The sequence below is a fragment of the Pristis pectinata genome, chromosome 32, assembly GCF_009764475.1.
Source record: "Pristis pectinata isolate sPriPec2 chromosome 32, sPriPec2.1.pri, whole genome shotgun sequence".
Classification (NCBI taxonomy): Eukaryota; Metazoa; Chordata; class Chondrichthyes; order Rhinopristiformes; family Pristidae; genus Pristis; species Pristis pectinata.
The window spans coordinates 19356353-19379740 of record NC_067436.1 but is presented as its reverse complement, the minus strand read 5'-3'; the positions used below and the strand labels follow the sequence as shown (position 1 = coordinate 19379740).

Below are 23388 nucleotides of genomic sequence, written 5' to 3'. Positions count from 1 at the left end.
GAGGGGTTCACAGAGGGAAGTGAAAACCTCCCCCCCCCCCCCCCCCATGTTATGGGAGGGGGGCGGGGTGAATCAAAGGTTTTTGAAAATAATGTTGAGAGTCCTGAACGGAAAGTTGCCATGGGGGCAGGGTGAATCGGCGCGGGGGCAGGGTGAATCGGCGCGGGGCGGGGTGAATCGGCGCGGGGCGGGGTGAATCGGCGCGTGGGCGGGGTGAATCGGCGCGGGGGCGGGGTGAATCGGCGCGGGGGCAGGGTGAATCGGCGCGGGGGACTGTGAATCAGGGGAGGGTGAAGGAGACTCGTTCCTTCGGGCTGACCTCGTGTGATGCGGTGTTCCCCTCACCCCTCCTGCAGTGCACGCTGCTGTCATTGCCATCAACGATGCCATCGACCGCGGAGTCCCCACGGAAACCATGACGGCGCTGAAGAACCCCAACGCCCTGCTGGTGAACCTGGACGAGAGTCAGAGTGAGCAATACCAGAACACTCTGAGCACCGCCAAGCACGACAAGGCAGCAAATGCCAGGAATAAGGTGGGCACCTGTCTGAGCGTGGGGTCAGGGCCCAGGGGCAGGTGGGTGTGTGTCCGCGTCCCTGAGCGTGGGGTCTGGGCCCAGGGGGAGGTGGGTGTGTGTCTGCGTCCCTGAGCGTGGGGTAACGGCCCAGGGGCAGGTGGGTGTGTGTCCGTGTCCCTGAGTGTGGGGTCTGGGCGCAGGGGCAGGTGGGTGTATGTCTGTGTTCCTGAGTGCCTGCAGGACTCTGTCACTGTGCAGGGAGATGGGTTTTAATGAGTGGAGATGGTGTGGGGTTTTCGGGGTGCTGTGTGTGTGTCTGTCTGTCTGTGTGCATGCATGGTCTGTGCATGCACGCATCTGTGTGTGTCTGCACGTGTGTGCGTGTTAGAAGGAGGGGAAATGGTGTGGGTGTGTGTGTGTTATGTGAAAAGGGAAATGGTGTGCGAGAGGGGGGAGATGTGTGGGGGTGTGCGAGAGGGGGGAGATGTGGTGTGGGGGTGTGCGAGAGGGGGGAGATGTGGTGTGGGGGTGTGCGAGAGGGGGGAGATGTGGTGTGGGGGTGTGCGAGAGGGGGGAGATGTGGTGTGGGGGTGTGCGAGAGGGGGGAAGATGTGGTGTGGGGGTGTGTGAGGGGGGAGATGTGGTGTGTGGGTGTGTGAGGGGGGGAGATGTGGTGTGTGGGTGTGTGAGGGGGGGAGATGTGGTGTGTGGGTGTGTGAGGGGGGGAGATGTGGTGTGTGGGTGTGTGAGGGGGGGAGATGTGTGTGGGTGTGTGAGGGGGGGAGATGTGGTGTGGGGGTGTGTGAGGGGGGGAGATGTGGTGTGTGGGTGTGTGAGGGGGGAGATGTGGTGTGTGGGTGTGAGGGGGGAGATGTGTGTGAGGGGGGAGGGTGTGGGGGTGTGAGAGGGGAGATTGTGTGGGGGGGAGATTGTGTGGGGGTGTGAGAGAGGGGAGATGGTGTGGGGGGGGAGATTGTGTGGGGGTGTGAGAGGGGGAGATTGTGTGGGGGTGTGAGAGGGGGGAGATGGAGTGGGGGTGTGCAGGGTTCTGTGTGTGTGTGAGAGGGGAAAGAATGTGGGTACAAGGTGTGCATGGTGCTGACCCACCCTTTAATAAGGATGCAGGTGGGGTGTTGAGCTGTGGGACACAGCGCCCCGTGCCTGGCCCAGGTCTTCAGCAGCCTGGAGCCAGGGTGGTTGATGGGGCCTGGGATCTGAGAGGGAGAGAGGTGGGAATCAGAAATGGGAAACATCCGATGTGTTGTATTTTGCAGGAGGTTCCAGGGAGCCCGGAGAGTGAACGTGATGTTTATGAGGAGCTCCTGACTCAGGCTGAGATCCAGGGCAACGTCAACAAAGTCAACCGTAAGTTGGAGGATCACCACCGACACCTGATCCCGGGAACAATCCATGGCCCTTCCCCACAGGGAGGAGCCAGCTGGGGCAGCAGGGACCGAACTGAGCCAGGCAGGACCTCGGGCGAGTCCTGAGCCCTGCGGGTGTGTGTGGGTCTGTGATCGGAGCGGCCTGTGATGCAGTCACAGTCAAACAGTCCAGGGTCACGTGCCAACCGGCCACATTTGGAGCCATGTGCACCCGTTGACCCATGCCCCTAAGGAAGGCAGCACCTTGGGCCACTCTGCACCTCTCCCTCAATGTCAGCAAAACGAAGGAGCTGGTCATTGACTTCAGGAGGTGGGGCAGAGCACACGCCCCTGTCTGTATCACTGGTGCTGAGGTGGAGATGGCTGAAAGCTTCAAGTTCCTATGTGAAAATATCGCCAACAATTTGTCCTGGTCTAGCCACGCGGGCACTGTGGCCAAAAAATGCTCAGCAATGCCTCTACTTCCTCAGAAGGCTCAGGAAATTCGCCATGTCCCCGATGACTCTCACCAACTTTTACAGATGCACCATTGATAGCATCCTGTCCGGATGCATCACGGCTTGGTACGGCAACTGCTCTGCCCAGGACCGCAAGAAACTGCAGAGAGATGTGGACACAGCCCAGTCCATCACGCAAACCAGTCTCCCCTCCAATGACTCCATCAACACTTCCCGCTGCCTCGGAAACGCAGCCAACATGATCAAGGACCCCTCCCATCCCAGTCACTCTCTCTTCTCTCCCCTCCTGTCGAGCAGAAGATACAAAAGCCTGAGAGCACGTGCCACCAGGCTCAAGGACTGCTTCTATCCCGCTGTTAGACTCTTGAATGCTCTCGTATGCTAAAAGGTGAACTTTTCATCTCCCAATCTACCTCCTTGCTGCCGCTCACCCTTTATTGTTCCACCTGCACTGCACTTTCTTGTACCTGCAACACTGTGTTCTGCATTCTATTTTCTGTTTACTACTGCAATGTATTAATGTATGGCATGTTCTGTCTGGAAGGCACACTTAGTAAAAGCATTTCACTGTGCCTCGGTACATGTGACAATAATATACCAACTGCCAGGGACTGGTTCTCACCCCAACATCCACTGTGCCTGACAGCTGAGCACCTTCAGCTCCCCAACCCCACCCGCCGTGTTTCCTGCACTTTTGACCTTGAAGGCGGCTGTGGGGCAGGTGGGAGCTGATCTGGGCCACCAGCTACAGCTGCCAACACTTGCCTGGGTCTGGTGGAGTCCCTGTGCGTCAGTGTAAACACTCAGGTGTTGTGGCAACTGCACAGGCAGAGGCAGTGACTTGGTCTGCGGATGAATCACGCAGAACGCAGCACCAGCAGCCTCTGCATTAGTCACTCTCTCGCATCCGAAGTAGAGGCAGGAGTGGGCCGTCCTGCCCCTCTGTCCAACACTCACTATTTTCCTGCACTATCCACCCATCCCCTGGTTCCTCAAAGATCCGGAAATCTATCGATCTCTGTCTGGAATGGCCTCAGTGACTGAGCGTCCACAGCCCCGTGCAGTGGGGGATTCCAGCAGTTCACCATCTCAGTCCTCACTGACCTTGCCCTCAAAGATCTCTTGGCCTAACTCCTCATAACCAAGACCATGAGCAGGTCAACTGGTCCCTCCTACCTGCCCCACAATTCACTGAGATCAAGGCTTTTCCAACCTTGGCCTCAACACCGCTGACCGGCTCTCTCCCCACACCCCTCAACTCTCTTGTAGTTTAAATATCTGTCATTGTTCACCTTGACTCCACCTGCGGGACTCCCTAGCGGGTAGACAGTTCTAAAGATGAACAACCCTCCCGCTAACGCAGGCAAATGGGGTTAGCATAGACTGGCATCACACTGGGCACGGAAGAGGTGGGCTGTAAGGTAAATTGGTTTATTATTGTCACATGTACTGAGGTACAGTGAAGAACTTGTTTTGCATGCCATCCATACAGATTATTTCATTACATTAGTGCATTGAGGTAGTACGAGGGAAAACAATAACAGAATGCAGAATAAAGTGTTACAGTTACAGAGAAAGTGCAGTGCAGGCAGACAATAAGGTGCAAGGCCGTGACAAGATAGATTGAGTTTCTGTGAGGGCCCATTTCTGTGTTGTATGTTTCTGTGAATCTACACCCTTTCTTGGAAGAAGGCGCCAAATCCAAAATGCTGTGCAGTACTGCAGGTGTAGTCTCAGCAAAGCCCTGTGTAGTTGTAGGGAGACATCTCTACTCTTACAGTAAAGGCCTGTACTGTTTGCCTTCTCAATTGGCTACTGTATCTGCCTGTGAGTTGTCACTGGCTATAGGGATGTCCAGCTCTCATTCAACATTTCCTAGCCTCTCAGCATTCCTGGTTTCTCGACTGAAGCGTACCTTGCGTGTTTTCACACTGAACTCCATCTGCCGTGCTGCTGTCCACTCTCGCAGTTTGTCTTCATCCCCCTCGAAGCCTCTGTGTATCTTAATTGTCACTCACAGTTCCACTTATTTTGACGCAACAAGCAAACTTGGAAATGTGACATTTGATTGCATCAGCCAAGCTGTTTCTTTAGTTGAGACCCAATCACTGATCCTTGTGGTAGCCCACTGGTCATCCCTGTAATACACTCGTCGTTTTCCCTCTGGTAACCAACCCACACTGGTATTTTCCCCTCAGGTCCACGTGCTCAAACCCTGTTCAACAACCTTCTTGTGTCTTCTTCCTTGGAGACAGACTCGGAGAATGTGTTTACTTCCTCAGTCATTTATTCTCTGTTATAAATTCTTTGGTCTTCGCCTGCAAGGGGCCCACATTTCCTTCACCCAGAGAAACTCTTACTGTGTTTGTTTCGCACACTCTGTCTCACTTTTTTTTCTTTCTTTGGTCCTACTTTGATAAGTTGTAAAACACACCCAATCCTTTGGCTTGCTGCTTTTTCTGACAACTTTCTCAGCCTTTTCCTTCGATTTGATGTTATCTTCAGTTTCTCCTGTAACTTGTGGTTGGACCGTTCTTCCTGTTGTGTAAGGGGATGTGTATTTTTTGCAATTCATGCATTACTTTAACACTTCCTCCTGCCTGTGCATTGGCACACTGCAGTGCAGTTTCCCGATCTACCCAGCAACCTGCCTCCAGAACCTTCATAGTTTTCTTTATTTTGATCGAGCACCCTACTTTCAGATTGTACAACATCACTTTCATTGTTTTCAAACTTTGCGCAAAGTTCTGGCCACTCTTGTTTCTCTGTCAGGGGAGAGGTTTGGGTTGTGGGGTGATGCCTGTTGAGGCCGTGCCTGGTGCTTCATCCGCCTGTCCGCGCCCTGACTGAACCTGAGTTGGTTCATGGGATCTCCCAGTGCAGGTGGAGATCATTTTGTACATTGTGACTGTGGTGGGAATGCAGGGATGTGAGATTAGTGTTGAAAAATGGTGCTGAGATCTGATAGAATTGGGGAGTAGAAAAAATGGACCGAACAGCCTAATATTCTGTTGCTCGGTCTCTTTCTCTTCCCCTCTGGTCCTTCTGCTGGTTGTCTTCAATCTCTGGCCCTCTGGTCACCAATCCTCCTGCCCCTGGAATAGGATTCTCCCTTCCATTCTTCTGATGCTCTTCCCAATTCTCTGTTGAATTTCCCCTCAACCTGCTGTGCTCGGGGAGCCAGTGTGGCTCAGGCCACCGAGGGTTGGCCGATGGCACTGGGATCATCTGCACACCAGCCTGAGTAAGACAGGCAAGCTCCCTGCTCTGGCAAATAGATGACCAGTATGTCGGTCATTGAGCAGCTCTGGGCTGTCACTGTCCTCCTGGGGTTCACACAGAGGCTGAAGATGTTTCCCCATTGCTCCCTCCTGAAGTCAATTTTTTCATAATGATGCTGGAGGAACTCAGCAGGCCAGGCAGCATCCGTGGAGAAAAGCAGGTGGTCAACGTTTCAGTTCAAGACCCTTTTTCATATTTCAATTTATACTTTATTTAGAAAAAATTCAAAATACAGAACATTTGTCAATATTTTCGTATATGTCATGTTATTCAAAAGCATACATTTACGTACAGCCCCGTCTTCCTGCATCATCAGCCATTGCCTCGACCCAGTGTATTCTAACTAGGAGGTAATAAGTGTTCAGAGAAAGTTGAATGCAGCTTCCATTTTCTATCGTTCCTGTGAGGTGACTGGGAATTGGTTTGTTATTGTCACATGTACCCAGATACAGGGAAGAACTTTGGTTTGCGAGCTATCCAGACAGATCATTCCAAACATAAGTACATCGAGGTGGTACAAAAGTGCTGCAGTGCCTTCTGCACAGGACACCCTTTCCCATCAAGTTCTCGATAACAATTGTCAAGAACAGGGAAGTCTCCTCAAGGTCGTGAGCCAATGGGTATCTCCCCGCAACTTTGGTGACACAGATGTTTTGGGATCTTCCTGTGCACAGATTGGGGTGGTTGTGTTTCCGATGTTACGGAGGTGTCTTCTCCTCTGTAACTTCCTCTGGGACCTGCTGCATGGACGAGAGAGGTCTGGAGGGGTATGGGCTGGGGGCAAGTAAATGGGACTAGCAGAATAATGTTTTGGCACAGACTGGAAGGGCCAAATGGCCTGTTTTCTGTACTGTAGCTTTCTATGGTTCTATGAAGCTCTGTGTTAAAGCCAGTGTCTTCCCTTGCAGTGCAGTCAGGTCTGAAGACCATAGACGATGCCCTGCAGAGGGGCGACGGGCTGGCCTTGTACAACACCCTGAGGTCTCCGGCCCTGGGTCTACGAGGGGTGGAGCTGGAGAACAGTGACTGGTACCTCAAGCAGCTGACCGCAGACAGACAACGGAAAATTCAGGTGAGAGCTGAGGCTGGTCGGCAGACGGGCTAGCTCCCTACAGCCGGCAACGTTGTGGAGGGATGCGGAAGCATATTCACAGGAGCAGATAAACCAAGGGCACGAGCGAAGGCCACTCAGCCCATCATCTCCATGCTGGCCAGGTTAACCCTTGCAGTTCTCATCCCAGGACGTTGCATGAAGGAACTTCTAAGTGTAAACTGGGCAAGTACAGGAGGTGACGCATGTTCAGGGCTGGGGAATTTGTTGAGGGGGCCCTTTCAGAGAGCTAGCGTGGGAATGTGGGGCCAGGTGGCCTCTGTGCCGCCCCGTTCTGTGAGTTGGGTTGTCGTGCATTGTAGGTGGGACGATAACATCAGCTGGAACTCCGGCAGTACTGAGGATGGACTGCAGGCAGAAGTGGATCAGTGTATCGTGGACTGAGCAAGGGCAAATGTCCTCTCCCTTCTCCCCTCAGGAGCAAGGCTCAAGTGAGCCGCTGACCAAAGAGGAGTTACAGCTTGGAGTCGAACAAGCCAACGAAGATGCTCAACGCTTCAAGAAATGTGAGTACCTGTTGTCACAAAGGAATACAGAGACCATTCAGCCCCTCAACTGAGCCATGCTACCTCACTGACTTTCCCTCCCAGTCCCTCAATATCCAATATAGGAGTCAGCGACTGGAGTGGACACAGTTCAGGCTATTTGTGGGGTCTCCACTCTACCTCCTGAGCTCTCGTCAGCTGCTAACAGGATACAGGATCCCACTACTCCCAGTCCCACCCCCTGGTGTTGAAGGTGAAAGTGCAGACCCCAGGAGCAATTGCTATAGATTATCATTCACTATTTCTGAGGGAGGGTCACACTGTGGGAGGGGTAGTACTGATGGCCAAGCTGGCCATCCACGGGACGCAGCGGTGGGCGGCTGAGGGTTCCGGCCGGTCGGCTTGCCTGCCCGTCTTCCGCGCTTACGTGCACGAGCAGGTGTCTTTGGAACGGGAGCACGCGGTCTCCGCGGGCGCCCTGGCCGAGTTCCGCGCTCGGTGGGCCCCTCGGAATCGGGTGTGTCGTGGACGACGCCAATGTGATTTTGATATAAAGTACTGAGTGTTGCGGTGGGGGGGCGTAGTGTTGCGCGGGTATTTGTTTTTGCATAGTTTCTTTCTGTATTAGATGTGCTCTATTTGATGTTGGGTGTTTTTTGTAGTGCTTTTAGCGAATAAACGTTTTGTAAAAAAAAGGGGCGGTACTGAGGGAGGGTCCCACTGTGGGAGGGGCGGTACTGAGGGAGGGTCCCACTGTGGGAGGGGTGATAGTGAGGGAGGGGCAGACTGTGGGAGGGGTGATAGTGAGGGAGGGGCAGACTGTGGGAGGGGTGATAGTGAGGGAGGGGCAGACTGTGTCTAACCCGCGCCCAGGGAGTTTGTGGTGGGAACGGGTTCTGTTTGAGCATTGCCCTTGATCCCACTGTGGTTGATCTGTTGATGCTCTCTGTACACATAATGACCACTCACGTCCCCTCCCACCAACACCTCCCCCCTCCCCCCACCCCCCACCCCCCACCCCTCTTCTTTCAGTGCTGGAGGCCGTGTCCCGGATCAACACTGCGGTTCGCAATGGCGTTGCCGAGGAGACAATGAAGGAGCTGATGAACCCTGAAGCACAGTTACCACAGGTTCACCCATTTGCTGGCGAGCTGTACCAGCAGGAGCTGAGGACCCTGCAACAGCAGAGCCACGAGGTGAGGCTGCCCCCCCTCCCAGCTAGGGCACCCGAACCCCTGTCGGAGAGGGGGCCCCGGGGGCTGGGAGGAGAATGTGGCATTGAAGGATGTGGAGTGGGGAGGCTGGAAGGGCCGGTGAGGGGAGGATGGAGGGGCTAGTGAAGCGGGGGCTCGAAGGGGTGTGATGGGGAGCTGGAGGGGGTAGTGATGGAGGGGCCGGTGAGGGAGGGCTGCAGGGTGGTGAGGGCAGAAATGAGTTAGATAATTGGAGTCACTGAATTGTGCAGCACAGAAACAGGCCATTCAGCCCATCTGGTCCGTGCTGACCGTGATGCCTATCTATGCTTGTCCCATTTGCCCCCATAGGGCCCGTGTCCCTCCAACCCTTTCCTTTCCAACTACCTGTCCTAACGTCTTTTAACTGCGACAACTGTTCCTGCCTCTGGCAGCTCCTTCCAGACACCCACCACCCTCTGCAGAAAATCTTACCCCTCAGATCTGCTTTAAACCTTTCCCCTCTCACCTTAAGCTTGTTCAGTCTAAGTGCCGCATGATTTTACAAACCCCTCCAAGGTCCCCCCTCAGCCTTCTATGTTCCAGTGAGAACAAACCCAACCTGTTGAGCCTCCCGCTGTAACTACAGGCCTCTATCCCAGGCAACATCCTGAAGAATCTCTTCTGTGTATCTTATTGACCAGTAGAGTCCACAGTTTGACTCTGGGGTACTGAAAGATCTGTCTCTCTCTGTCTCTCTCTCTCTTTCTGTCTCTGTACCCCCTATCTCTGTGCCCCCTCTCTCCCCCCTCCCCCCCCCACGCGCGCTCCCTCCCCTTCCCCTCTCCCCCCTCCCCCTCCCCCTCCCTCTCTCTCCCCCCTCCCTCTCTCTCTCTCCCCCCCTCCCTCTTTCTCCCCCCACCTTCCCCACCCACCCCCCCAACCCCAGGAGCTGCATGGACTCGATGGATCACATGGCCTCCAAACCATGTTGCAGGCTGGGAGGGTGGAGCTCGATGGGGGTAGGGGGGTGTCCGTGAGCTGAGGCGGGGGGGACAGGAGATGAAGGGTTTGGGGTTTGTTGCCTTGATCTGATCGTGCACCTTCCTGTTGACTGGTATTGGGCACTGAGTGTTTGCACCGTCTCTGGGCCTAGGGTAACCTGACGCACACTGAGCTGGTTGTTGCTGTGGAGATGCTGTCCTCGGTGGCACTGATTAACCGGGCCCTGGACGCTGGTGACATGAACGAGGTGTGGAGACTGATCCACAGCCGGGTGACAGGTCTCACCAACGTGGATGATGGCAATGCGCAGAGGTACGGTCCTGAGGGCAGCAGAGGAGCTCCACCCACCGATTCCACCACCCCGTCCCCTCAGCCTCACCGCACGCACCACCTCGTCATTCCCGCTTCCTGCAGGAAGGCGGAATACTCAGCGGGTCAGGCAGCGTCTGTGCAGAGAAGAGCAGGGACAACCAGCTCCCTCCACGATGGTTCAGCAAACCATGGGCATTGTCATTTCAAACAGGCCATTCAGCCCCTTGGACCTCTTCCTCTTTTCGGTACGATCGGAGCCGGTCCCCATCCTCAGTCCACCTCCTCCCCATTCCCAAACACACATCTCCCTCAGATCTGAGACTTCCCTTGGACCCTCGACCGTTGGGAGAGAGGATACAGATTCCCACCCCTCATCCATATGGACCCCAACCCCGATCCTCCATTCTCCCTCTTCCCACTTGGCTCCCCACTCAGGCCTCTCTGAAACCCTCGAATCGTGCTCCACGTCAGTGTGGGAACCGTGGCGCTGACGGGCTGCCCTTGTGTGCCGCAGGTACGTGGACGAGCTGATGAGACTGAAGGCCAAAAGTCGGGCGGAGGGGAACGAGTTCCTCACCTGGAACGACATCCAGGGCGCGGTTGACCAGGTCAATGTGGTGGTCCAAGAGGAACATGATAGTGAGTCTCGCGTGTTGGCGGAAGTGGAGGTGGCTGGTGTGAGAGTCGTGTGTGAGCGTGTCCTCGGGTCAAGCGGCGATTCCAGCCCTCTCGAGATCCACACACCTCGGTTTGTTCGGAGGCTCCTCCCTCAGGCCGCGGAGTCCGGGGTCAGAGGGCATGGTCTCTGGACTGGGAAGGGAAGCGTTTCTTCACTCAGAATCATACAGCGCAGAGACAGACCCTTCGGCCCATCATATCCATGCGGACCTTTTTCCCATCTACACTCATCCTGTTTTCTCACATTGGGTGATCCCATTGGATTGTCCACTGATGCATGCTGGGTACAACCTGACTGACACCTCTCCAGAACTTTCCCAAGTCGTCCTCCTTTATAAATGTGTGTGTGTGTCCAATGTGCGTGTGCACCCAATGTGTGTCTGCACATGCGCACATGACCACGCACACCAACTGACCATGCAGTGAGTGACATGGGAAGGGAAACGAAAGCGGGGAGGCCATTCAGCTCCTTGTGTCTGCTCCACCGCTCAGTAAGACCACGGCTGACCTTTTACCTCAGCTCCACTTTCCCGCACAGATCCATATTCCTCCATTCCCTCAGTATTGGGATTGGTTTATTATTGTCACTTGTACCGAGGTCCAGTGAAAAACTTGTCTTACAAACCAATCGTACAGGTCAATTCATTACACAGTGCGGTTACATTGAGTCAGTACAGAGTGCATTGATGTAGTACAGGTAAAAACAGTAACAGTGCAGAGTAAAGTGTCACAGCTACAGAGAAAGTGCAGTGCAATAAGGTGCAAGGTCACAACAAGGCAGATCGTGAGGTATCCAGTAACTCACCGATCTCGGTCTTGAATGCTCCTGGTGACTGAACCACCACAGCTCCAAGGGGGGAAGAATTCCAAAGGTCACCACCCTCTAGGTGAGCAGAGCTCTTCTCGACCCAGTCCTGAATGGCCGACCCCTTGTTCTGAGGCTTTGACCCTGATTCTGGGCTCCCCATTAAGGGAGATAAAATCCCTGCATTGACTTTCTCAAGGCCCATGTGTTTTGATGAGATCATTCTTCTCGATTCCAGGGAGAACACATCCCACCTGCTTATTCTGTCCTTGTCGGACAAGCCCACCATCCCAGGACCCAGTGTGGTCACCCTTCACCTCACTCCCCTGGTCACAGGTATATCATGCCTTGGGTAGGAGACTTTTTTATTTTATTTCAAAAATAGACTTCATTCATGATAAAAAAAATACACAAAGGAAGAAGCATTTGTGGTCGTTCAGTAGTGTAAACTTTAAAAAAAACACCAACAAACACAACACCATTGCCACTCACGTGGCCCCCTGAGGTGATCCCCCTTTCATTGTTCGAGGGGCTTCCCCACCCAACTCTGCCTCCCCATGCGTGGTAGCAGAAGGACCCTCGACTGTGGGCCTTCCCCACAGAGACTTGGCAGTGGTTACACCGAGCTTCAGTGGGAGACTGGACTCTGACAGAGTATTCCAGGAGTGGTCTCGCCTGGGCCCCATGTCCAACACCACACACTCCCTTCCCTCGCCTCGGGTGGATGGGTGTCCAGCACCCAACAGTTTCCTCCACCGACTATTGGAGGGAGAAATTGCAAATGGATTTTACCAATGCTCCTGAAATTTGTGAGTATCTTTGAACAAAAAATGTGCAAAAGTCTCTCAGTTATTTAAAACAGGAAGAGAGAGAAACCTGTTGGTTTAGCATCAGTTATGAGGAGGGCCTTGAACTTCTCACCGGGAACTGACAGTTTATGAACTGTTTGTTGAGGATGGGTCAGGGAGGGATCCTGTCCAACTGGTTCTCCTCTGAATGTTGGGAGGAGCTGGTGTATCGGTGGGGCACGAGATGTTCTTTGTCCAGAAGTAACCTGACGAGGTCATTTTATGGAGCCATGAAGATCTATTCCCGCCCACTGTGTGATTGGAGCTGACTTTTGCCAGGTCCCAGGGTAACGGCCAATCACTGATTCATACTTCCTAGGGAGAGGAAGTCTTGTCCCCAATACCTCAGAGTTTTGAGAGACAAACCGTGCAAGGTGGTGTGTGAGAGTGGGGCTGGAAAGGACCTCTGACTCCCAGAGGTCTCCATTGCCAGTCAGTGTTTGCCTCTGTCACAGACTTGGTACGACATTGATCACCCCGGTATTGTGGCACTGAGTGGATGGCAGCATGGTGGCAGGTGAATGAGATTGACCCTGGTCTACTTCTCATTCCTCGTCCTGAGGGTCTTCAAAATATTTGGGTAGGGGTGGGGTGGGGGCCAAACGCAGGGAAATGGGACTAGCAGAGATGGGCATCTTGGTCAGCATGGACCAGTTGGGCCGAAGGGCCTGTTTCCATAATCCATGACCTGTACACACAGGGTGGGAGATGGGAACTCGCTTTCAGTGCTGGCTGAGACCGATGAGTTTCTGGTGATTGTTGGACTTGGGGGGAGAGGCAGGACTTTGGAGTTGGGTCGTAGATCAGCTGTGACCTTATTGACAGAATAGACCAAGGGTGCACGACTTCTCATTCCGTGTATAAAGCATCCAACCTCCAGATGTGAATAATACCTGTGGTCGAAGTTTCATCCCATTCAATGTCTGCACCCCTCGTGTCCAGAGGGTAATCAGCGCAGGGAATGGGATTTGGGGTCTCTCCAGCCTGTTGCTTTAGCCTCGCGAGGTTCTCTGGGAAGGTTAAAGTTACTCTGACTCATTTACCTTCAGGAATTAAGGCAATCGGTCTGATCAACGATGCTGTGGATGAAGGAAACTCTCAGAAGACCCTGGAGGCTCTGCTGCTGCCCAGCGCCAAGCTGGCCGATGTCTCCCCGCCCGTGGCCGAACATTACCAGGAGATGCTCATGAGAACCAAGAGGGAGAAAGCTCAGGTAAGGCACATTGTTGTGTGCAGGTGATGTTGCAACAACAGACCCGGTGACAGCAGGCTGCGTGTCACTCCAGTGTCTAATGAATGTGCATTGTTCAAATTATTATGGTCACTCTGCCCCAGAGATTCCTCGATTGTGACCATATTAATGAATCTCTTCTCACGGCAGATTACCAAAACCAAAATAACCTGTTTCCCGAGTCGGATCCTGACCACTGATCCCGATAACAATCTTAAAAAGGTTGGATATTTGGGGGAACATCATTCCCAAGGTGGGAGGGATTTGGGGAAGACAGAACCCTATTCCCACCCATGTGATTGGTCATCTTGTATTTGGAACTCCACCCCTCTCCTCCTTCGCCCCACAGCAGCTGTTCCCCCTCTGATGTTCCTCTGTTACCTCCTTAACCATCTCTTACCCTCATCAAATCCACTCCCCTTTCCTCTTGAATCTCTTCCACTGTCCTCCTTGAGAACAATGTCCTCAACACATCCAACTGTTTCAAGACTGTCGGCTGGATTAGTTGTCGGGGATCCAACTGGGGAGCACACTATTTTCATCAGTAATGTGCAATCAGAAGAGCTTCATCAATAGCACTTTGACAAAGGAATTTCTGAGGAAGAGTGATCATAATAATTTTTTGAGTTCAAGACTATGGTCTAAAATCTGAATGAAAAGCGTTATCAGCATATTAGTGGTGATAGATTGACTGAAAAACAAGATTAAAAGATATAGAACAATGGCAAATATTTAAAGAAGTTATTTATAATTCAGAGCAAATAAAAATTTCCCTCAAGAAATAACATCTCGATGGACAATAATTAAACCATCACTAAGAAGAAAGCTAAGGGTGATATCAGAATAAAATCTTAATATTGCAATAAATATTGTGAGCCAGTGGATTGAGAGGATTTTGGAATTCATCAAAGACAGAATATAGAAGTAAACGAGCGAGAGAAGGAAACAGCCGTGAGAAATGTCTCTGGATACAAAGGAGCAGCAAATGTAAGCATGTAGCATGAACCGGAGAAGCCAGAGTCATGTCGTCGTTCTGCAGGGACACAGGTCCTTGAGCCCGCTGGTTGTTGGATGGCCTTCCATAACTCATCCCATTTTCCAGTGCGCCACCTGCCGCCAAGCTGTTTCAAGGGCTCATCTAAGTGCTGCTTAAATGTCGTGAGAGTCTCTAACTCCACCACCCCCAGCAGTGTGTTCATCACCTGCATGTTCCAAGCTATGCCTTGCTCTTTGTGGGTTACATGGGACGATCCTTGTTTCTGCTCTACTTGTCCCTCCCCCATTTCCTTATTTGTCCCGTGGATGACTGTGGTGTCCCTGCCCTTGTGCGGACTTTAAAGGGTTCATTGCCAGGTACCGCCCAGCTCTCACTTTCAAATGGTGCACTTTCTGCTCTTCCCTTTCTTGACGGCTCTCTCCCCACTTTTGGGTTGGGGCAGGTGACCAATATCCAGAGGAAGCCCACAGTAACTTGACCAGATCTCTTGCCCTGTTTCAGGGCATCAGTAAAGCAAAACTGGAGAAATGGGTGGAATTTAAAGCCACCACTTAAACCCCTGGCCTGGTGACTGTTATCCTGGGGTTTCAAAGGATGTGGTTATGGCAATAGTGCATTCCCTGTGATTAAGTTTTTCCAGCATTTCCTGAATTGTTGAATGCTTCCTGTGAATTACAGGTTAGCAAATCTATCTTTGCAATTCAAGTAAAAAGGGAGAGTGAAACCAAGGGTCTGGTTCCAGTTACTTGGACGTCAGTTGTAGTGAAAAATGCTTGAACCTATTGTCAGTGCAAAGCATAACATGATGTCGCAGATCCAGCCTGGTTTTGGGAGGGAAATTCTGATTGGCAGATCTAAAAGTGCTTTGATGATGTAACCAGCAGGTTAGGCGGAGGAACTGATAGATGTAATGTTTCTGGATTTTAAAAGCTCTCTAAATAAGGCAGCACATGAGGCTGTTGTAAAGACAGGCAGTGATGTGTGCCTGGTTTTGAGCAATCTGTAATCAGTGACCTCGAACATCTCCGAGCTTCCTGATGATGTGAAGCTGGGCTGGGGGAACAGGCTGTAAGGACACTTGAGGACGAGGGCTGGAGGGTTCCAGGGAACAGTTGTGAGAGGGTGGAGAGCCTGGGGTGAGTGAGTGACATGAGGAGTGGTTGGGGAGGGTGATTAACAAAAGCCTGTGGGGAGGGGTTGGGGGTGGATGGAATCTCATGTCCCAGAAGGAGAGAGAAAACAAACATGTTGTCACTGGAATTGTGATGTGGAAACTGGAAAGGCTGGTTATCTGAAGTTGTTGAGTTCAGTACTGAATCCTGAGATTTGCAACAGGCACAGTTAGAAGGTGAGATGTTCTTCCTCAAACTCACGTTGGGCTTTATTGGAACAGTGTAAGGGGCCAGAGGTGGAGAGGTCAAGGTTGGAGTGGGAGGGGGCATAGGATGGTGTGAGGGATTCCAGTGACATACAGCTGGAAGCTTGATTATCCCTGTGGACTGAATAGAGATGCCCTGCAGAGTGGTCACCCAATGGTTTCCCCATTGCAGAGGAGACCCCATTGTGAACACTGAATGTAGTCGAATGGAGCCCCAGGATTGTCCCTTACAAACGGTTGACCGATTCATCCAGTGAGCAAGCAGGAGGTGGCGTGGACTCTGCTCCAACCTTGGCAGAGGAGGAGGTTTTGGGGCTCATTGAGGCAAGGGCCCCAGCAAATCTGCCTCTGCCCCCAGGGCACCTCCAGCTTGGCCCCTCACCCCAGCCAGGCCTGCTGCCCCTGGGGACTGTGTGTGTCGTTACCAGAAACCCCAAGGGGTTTGTGATTCTCTGCAGGAAACCTGTCTACTCGTGTCTGTGCTTGGCTGAGTGTGGCCATTCTCCCTGTTGACCTTTGATCACAGAGTCATATGGCACAGAAACAGGCCCTTCAGCCCAACTGGTCCATGCCGATCAAGGTGCCCATCTTAGCTGGTCCCTTTTGCCCAAGTTTGGCCCATATCCTTCAAAACCTTTCCTATCCATGTCCCTTCCTTCTGACCAAGAGTGTTGTTCAGCTCTGTGACTGGAGGCATCGTCACAGCTGAGCCGACTCTTGTTGTCATCTGTGCATCCACTTGCGGGGCAGAGGACCAGATACCCAACTGTCCATCCACGACTTGGCCCAGGACTGCTCCAGGGCGGTGCACAGGGGCAGGGCAGGCGACGTTTGAGGTCTGATTCACAGATGTCCATCGAGACCTAGCCTCAAGCAGCCCCCATGGGTATTGATGGTGTGTGGGAGACCCAGGCCCCGTGAGGTCTCCTGACCTCTGGCTGCCCAGGACCAGGACTCCGTGGGCCAAAGCTCACACCTCGGACACTGGACCCTGCTCTGGAACCCTCAGTAGCTTCCTGCAGCAAGTTCACCCCTCGGGGACAGGGAACAAAATCTCCAGAGGCAGACAGAGCTTTGAACCCAGCGGTGGGGCAGTGTCTGGGATCTTGCTGTGTACAACCCAGCTGCTGCATTTCCAGCTCTCCGACAGTGCCTCCTCTGCCGGAATACCTGGGATGCTCTGAGGCTCTGGCAGGAACCTGGAGCATGGCTGCTGCTGTCGCTGTGGTCGTGAGTGAAGCTGCCACTGCTGAATATCCAGTCTCAGATCTCTGACACACACATCACTGGAGGAACTCAGCGGGTCAGGCAGCATCTGTGCAGGGAGATAGATAGTCGTCATTTTGGGTCCAGGGTCCAGATGAAGGGTCCCAATCCGAAACGTCGATTGTCCATCTCCCTCCACGGATGCTGCCTGACCCGTTGAGTTCCTCCAGCACGGTAGCGTAGCGGTTAGCGCGATGCTATTACAACGCCAGCGATCGGGGTTCGATTCCCGTCGCTGTCTGGAAGGAGTTTGTACGTTCTCCTGTGTCTGCGTGGGTTTCCTCCCACATTCCAAAGATGTACGGGTAGGTTAATATGGGTTTAAAATGGGCGGCGTGGACTCGTTGGGCCGAAGGGCCTGTTACCACGCTGTAAATTAAAAAAAAATTTTTTAAATTTAAAGCACTTTGCTGCAGGTTCCAGCATCTGCAGGCCTCTCCTGTGTGTCAGATCTCTGTCACTGGTCTTCCCCACCCTCTGGGACTGACCATCCCTCTGCTGTCCAGGGGTACTGCCCACGCCCATCTCATTGGCCAGCCTGCGATGCCCACCCACTCCGAGCAGCAGTGAGGCCAGGACTGGGGCTCACGGCTGGAGCGGGCAGCCCCCAGCGGACGCCCCCGGGGCTGGGGCTCACGGCTGGAGCGGGCAGCCCCCAGCGGACGCCCCCGGGGCTGGGGCTCACGGCTGGAGCGGGCAGCCCCCAGCGGACGCCCCCGGGGCTGGGGCTCACGGCTGGAGCGGGCAGCCCCCAGCGGACGCCCCCGGGGCTGGGGCTCACGGCTGGAGCGGGCAGCCCCCAGCGGACGCCCCCGGGGCTGGGGCTCACGGCTGGAGCGGGCAGCCCCCAGCGGACGCCCCCGGGGCTGGGGCTCACGGCTGGAGCGGGCAGCCCCCAGCGGACGCCCCCTTGGGTAGGCAAGGGTCAGTTTCTGCTGCTTGTCCCTCTGGTGGGCGGTCACTTGATGGTGATTGACAGCTGGGACAGCAGCCCGCCATGCCCCCTGGTGGTGCGGAGGTGTCACTGCGGGTCATGGGAGTGACGTCATTGGAGGGGCATCGCCCCCTGGTGGTGCTAACGTGTCACTGCCTGGCGCCTCGCCCCCTGGTGGCGCAGAGATGTCACTGCAGAACGCATCGCCCCCAGTGGTCCAGAGGTGTCATTGCAGGGGCACCGCCCCCTCCCACCACCACCCCCAGTGGTGTGGAGGTGTCACTACAGGGGGCCCCACCCCCTGGTGGTGCAGGGATGTCACTGCGGGTCGTAGTCTCCTCTTGCTGGTAAAGTTGGCCATGGGGCCCTTCTACGGTGGTACCATTGTCACTGAAGACCATGTTGTGTCTCACTGCGATTCACCACAACCCTATCCCCCACCTTGCCCCTACTTGTGAGGAGCTCTCAGTGCAGGTAACAGTTGCAGCCCCCTCTCTCCTGGATGGGGCTCTCCTGTCGATGACGACCTCTCGTGGAACCTCAAATCACAGGAAGCAACTGGACTTGCTGGTCCACATCCCAGACTTCTGAAAGAAGTGGCTTGTAGATGCAGTGGTTGTCAACCTCCAGCATGTTCCCGGCACCTACCACTTTGTGTAACAAATAACTTGCCTCGCAAATCTCCTTTAAACCTTCACTCTTTCAACCTCAGCCTTTGCTCTCTGTTTCCACCCTGGGGAAAAGGTTCTGACTGTCTACCTTATCTATGCTGCTCGTAATTTTATAAACTTCTATCAGGTCTCCAGAGAAAACAATCCACGTTTGTCCCACTTCTCCTTATAGCTAATCAATCCAGGCAACATCCCAGTATCTCTCTCCATAGATGCTGTGTTTCCAGCACTTTCCAGCTTCTGCAGTTTTTTGTGATAAATGTCCAGGAGCTAAGGTGACGAACAAGTCACAGCGATCATTGAAAACAGTGTGGAATCTGAATTTTATCCCCTCTCATCACACTCTGACTCTGACAATAACCACAGCCTTGGGATATCACAGCAGGGACTTTAGAAGCAGTTCACTGACTTCAGCTGTTCTTAGGGCTGTCAGGAGGTTATGAAAGATGCTGAACAAATGGTGAAAATGGAGATTTGGGCCAATATTACTTGTTTCCTTCGCTGGCCAGCCTTGCCTGGGCCGAGAGCTCTGAGTGGTTTCCCGCTGTGTCACTGATGGTGTCAACTGTCCCTCCGCAGGAGACGCAGGATGACTCTGCCGTGCTCTGGCTCGATGAGATCCAGGACACCATCTGGAGATCCAACAAAGACACTGAGGAAGCCAAGAAATGTAAGTTCTCTCTGCCTGGCAAAGTGAGGACCCTTCCCACAGTTGTCACATGAAGTCCCCTGGACCCCTCGCATAACTGTCGCACAACGCCAACCTTCATTGATTCTGGTTTCTGTGAACAATCCAAACAACAGCCCGTGTCTGTGGAGATGAGGGTCAGAGGACAAAGGGCAGAAGGGCACGTGGCCCCTTGCTGAATCCTGTCCTCATTGTTCACACTCGCATCCTTAAGCTGTTGAACAAACACCAACACTCTCACTTACACCCACAGATTAGAGATAGCAGGGGTGTAGGGGCCAGAGTAGGTTACGGAGACAGGGAGGGGTGTAGGAGCCGGAGGGGGTCACCAGGATAGGGAGGGGTGTAGGGGCCGGAGGGGTGACAGAGACGGGGAAGGGTGTAGGCACTGGAGGGGGTCACGGAGATGGGGAGGGGTGTAGGGGCTGGAGGGGTTACAGAGACAGGGAGGGGTGCAGGGGCTGGGGTGGTGGTTACAGAGACGGGGAGGGGTGTCAGGGATGGGGGGGGTGGTGGGGGGGGGTCACTGGACTCCTTGCTGCCCTTCCTGGTTGCCCTGGTCTCTCCCTCTCCCTCACTCTCTCTTTCCTTGGTCCTGTCCAGTCTCTTTTGGGATCCTGAACATCAATGACGCGGTGGATACCGGGGACACGGCGCAGATCCTCGCCTCCCTGCGATCTCCTGACGTGGGCCTGTACGGAGTCACCTCGGAGTGTGAGGACACCTACCAGCAGGAGCTGACCGAGGCCAAGGCTGCCAAGAAGGCGGAAGGTGAGCGGTGGTCCACGGATGGGGTGGGGCCATCCTCTGTCCCTCCTCCCCAGGATCCCCGTGGCACTGGTCAGTGCAGCCCAGCCACTGACTCTGGTGCTGGCTTTTTGGGGTGGGGGTATCTCTGCACCCTCTGCAGGGCCCCACGGAGGTGTTCCCCAAATCAGTGGGGCAGAGGCAGTGTCTGCTTCTCGGCCTCGGTTGGTGTAACACACGATCCACTTGTCCCCTTGCATCACATTGTGGGATCTTGCTGTGCACTGATTGGCTGACATTTTTACTTTCCCTTGTTGGGATCTGGGTGTTACTGGAAGGGCCAGAAATTTCCCCCCTCCCCATCTCTCCTTGTCCCTGAGAAGGCGAGGGGTGAGCCACCTCACTGAACCGCTGCAGTCCCTCTGGTGATGGTGCTGCCGCGATGCTGGTGGGGGAGGGAGTTCCGAGATTCAGACCCAGTGACGGGGAGGGACCGGTGATGTGTCTCCACGGCAGGAAGGTGTGTGACCGGGGGGGGTGGGGGTGGGGGAGGAGGGAGGAGGGGAACACCTGCAGCTGGTGGCGTTCCCTGCACCCACCACCCTTGTCCTTCTGGGTGGGAGGGGCGGTGGGTCTGGGAGATGCTGTCACAGTGGCCTGTGTGAGTAACCACAGTGCACGCTGCAGCCACTGTATCGAGGAGGGAGGGGGTGCTTTGGGTGGTGGGTGAAGTGCCGATGGAGCACCTGCTTTGTCCTGGCCGGTGTTGTGTTCTCGAGAGCTGTTGGAGCCACACTCACCCAGGCAGGCGGAGAGTGTTCCCTCAGGCCCTGAGGCAGTGGAGAGATGGAGAGCGAGTCACGCACCCCGCTGGTTGTGGAGATGTGGAACTCACTGCATAAAGGCACAGGTTTCCTTCATGGGAGGGAGGTGCTGCCTGGTCTGTGCATGCCTCTCGCCCTTGATCCCTCTTCGAGGCAGTCAGTCCAACAGTGCAGTGTCCACTCTGAGCAGTCAGCTCCACCTCGCCAAGGTTCCTGTGGCTGATCCTGCCAGTGTCAGGGTGAATAAATCAGTTTCTGGACCATCTGTGGACCTTTCCCGTGCCCAGGGCTCAGGGCCAGACGTTCAGCGTGATGCATTGTGAAGACCATAAGACGTGGGAGCAGAATTAGGCCATTCAGCCCATTGGGTCTGCTCAGTCAGGGCTGATTTTTTTTTTCAACCCCATTCTCCCATAACCCTTAACCAACCCCCCCCCCCCCTCACCAGTCAGGAACCTATTAATGTCTGCCTTAAATACACCCAATGACTTAGCCTCCACAGCTGTCTGTGGCAACGAATTCCACAGATTCACCACCCCTCTGGCTGAAGGAATTCCTCCTCATCTCAGTTCTAAATGGACATCCCTTTATTCTGAGGCTGTGCCCCCGAATCCTAGACTCTCCCACTGATGGAAACATCCTCTCCACATCCACTCTATCCAGGCCTTTCAGTATCCGGTAGGTTTCAATGAGATCCCCCCTCATCCTTCTGAACTGCATTGAGTACAGGCCCAGAGACATCAAACCCTTTGACTAAATCCTGGAGTTTTCATTGTGGGACATTTGTAACAGTGGGTGTTATTGGTTGCTGGGTGATGGTTGTTTGGGGACAGTCACAGGGCAGTTGTTGCTGGGTAACAGCTCTGTGTGTTGAGAGAATGGAAGGGGAGGTTGTGCCTCTCCCACGGCTGGAGGTGAGACAGTGCTTCCCACAGCTCACGCCCGGTGATGGTGACTCCTCCATGAGTGTGCTGCTGGCTGGGTTGACTTTGCAAAACAAATGTTTGTCTCCCGTTAACTTTTCCCCTTGGACCTCAGGTGACAATGGCAGCCCCTGGGTCAGGCACTGGGTCAAGGGAGGATACCACTACTACTTCAACCTGGGGACAAAGGAAGGAAGCTGGGAGCAGCCGGCTGACTTCGTCCAGAACAACACGCAGCTGAGCAGAGAGGAAATCCAGGTACCGAGCACAGTCTGATCCCAGCACGTCCTTGGGGTTCCCTCCAATCCCAACCACACGTCAATCTGGCTCACGGTTTGATGGCAATTAGGGTAAAATGTTCAGGAGCCCCTTGAATCTTCCCTTCGTTTCCTAGTCCCCTGCTCTAAGTGTGAGAATAAACTCATTCCATCTCAAAATCCCTCTGTCTCCCTCCCCTCCCCTCCGGTCTGGTCTCCCTCCCCTCCCTCACTCTCTCCGTTGTAATCCTTGTTGCCTCGTCCCTCCCTGCAGTCGATCATCTCAGGGGTGACAGCTGCCTACAACCGCGAGCAGCTCTGGGTTGCCAACGAGGGCCTGGTCACCAAGTTGCAGGCCCGATGCCGAGGGTACCTGGTGCGGAGGGAGTTTCTGGAGAGGATGAAGTTCCTGAAGAAGCAGCAGCCAGCAATCCTGACCATTCAGGTAAGGGCTTTCTGTCTGAACATAGAGCACTACAGCACAGTGCAGGCCCTTCGGCCCACAATGTTGTGCCAGCATTTTATCCTGCTCTAAGATTTATCTAACCTTTCTCTCCCACATAGCCCCCCATTTCTCTATCATTCATGTGTCTATCTAAGAGTCTCAAATGTCCTGAATATATCTGCCCCCACAACCTCTACCGGCAGTGCGTTCCACACACCCACCACTCTCTGTCTGGAAAAAAAACTTATCTCTGACATCCCCCCCATACCTTCCTCCCTCATGTTAGCCATTGTCGCCCTGGGAAAAAGTCTCTGACTGTCCCCTCGATCTCCACCTCTTATCATTTTGTACACTTCTCATCCTCTTCCTCTCCAAAGAGAAAAGCCCTAGCTCACTCAACCTATACTCATAAGACATGCTCTCCAATCCAGGCAGCATCCTGGTAAATCTCCTCTGCACCCTCTCTAAAGCTTCCACATCCTTCTGATAATGAGGTGACCAGAACTGAACACAATACTCCTAGTGTGGTCTGACCAGAATTTTATAGAGCTGCAACGTCACCTCGTGGCTCTTGAACTCAATACCCCAACTAATGAAGGCCAACACACCATACGCCTTCTTAACAACGCTATTGACCTGAGCGGCAACCTTGAGGGATCAATGCATGTGGACCCCAAGATCCCTCTGTTCCTCCACACTGCTAAGAGTCTTGCCATTAACCCTGTATTCTGCCTTCAAATTTAATCTTCCAAAGTGCATCACTTCTCACTTACCTGGGTTTAACTCCATCTGCCACTTCTCAGCCCAGCTCTGCATCCTATCAATGTCCTGTTGTAACCTACAGCAACCTTCTACACTATCCACAACACCACCAATCTTCATGTCATCTGCAAACTTACTAACCCACCCTTCCACATCCTCATCCAAGTCATTTATAAAATTCACAACGTGCAGGGGACCCAGAACAGA

General features: G+C 53.8%; 1 protein-coding gene across 1 annotated transcript in view; it reads left to right on the top strand.

Annotated features, from left to right (window-relative positions):
* Window positions 1–23388, top strand: part of iqgap1 (IQ motif containing GTPase activating protein 1) — an 84413-nt gene that overhangs the window by 38278 nt on the left and 22747 nt on the right. Inside the window, exons 8-19 of the mRNA XM_052042410.1 lie at window positions 357–535; window positions 1792–1882; window positions 6551–6714; window positions 7172–7259; window positions 8271–8434; window positions 9567–9727; window positions 10242–10366; window positions 13108–13271; window positions 19115–19205; window positions 19827–19994; window positions 21833–21975; window positions 22249–22419. Coding sequence (XP_051898370.1) covers window positions 357–535; window positions 1792–1882; window positions 6551–6714; window positions 7172–7259; window positions 8271–8434; window positions 9567–9727; window positions 10242–10366; window positions 13108–13271; window positions 19115–19205; window positions 19827–19994; window positions 21833–21975; window positions 22249–22419 — 1709 coding nt within the window. The remainder of the gene's footprint in view (window positions 1–356; window positions 536–1791; window positions 1883–6550; window positions 6715–7171; window positions 7260–8270; window positions 8435–9566; window positions 9728–10241; window positions 10367–13107; window positions 13272–19114; window positions 19206–19826; window positions 19995–21832; window positions 21976–22248; window positions 22420–23388) is intronic.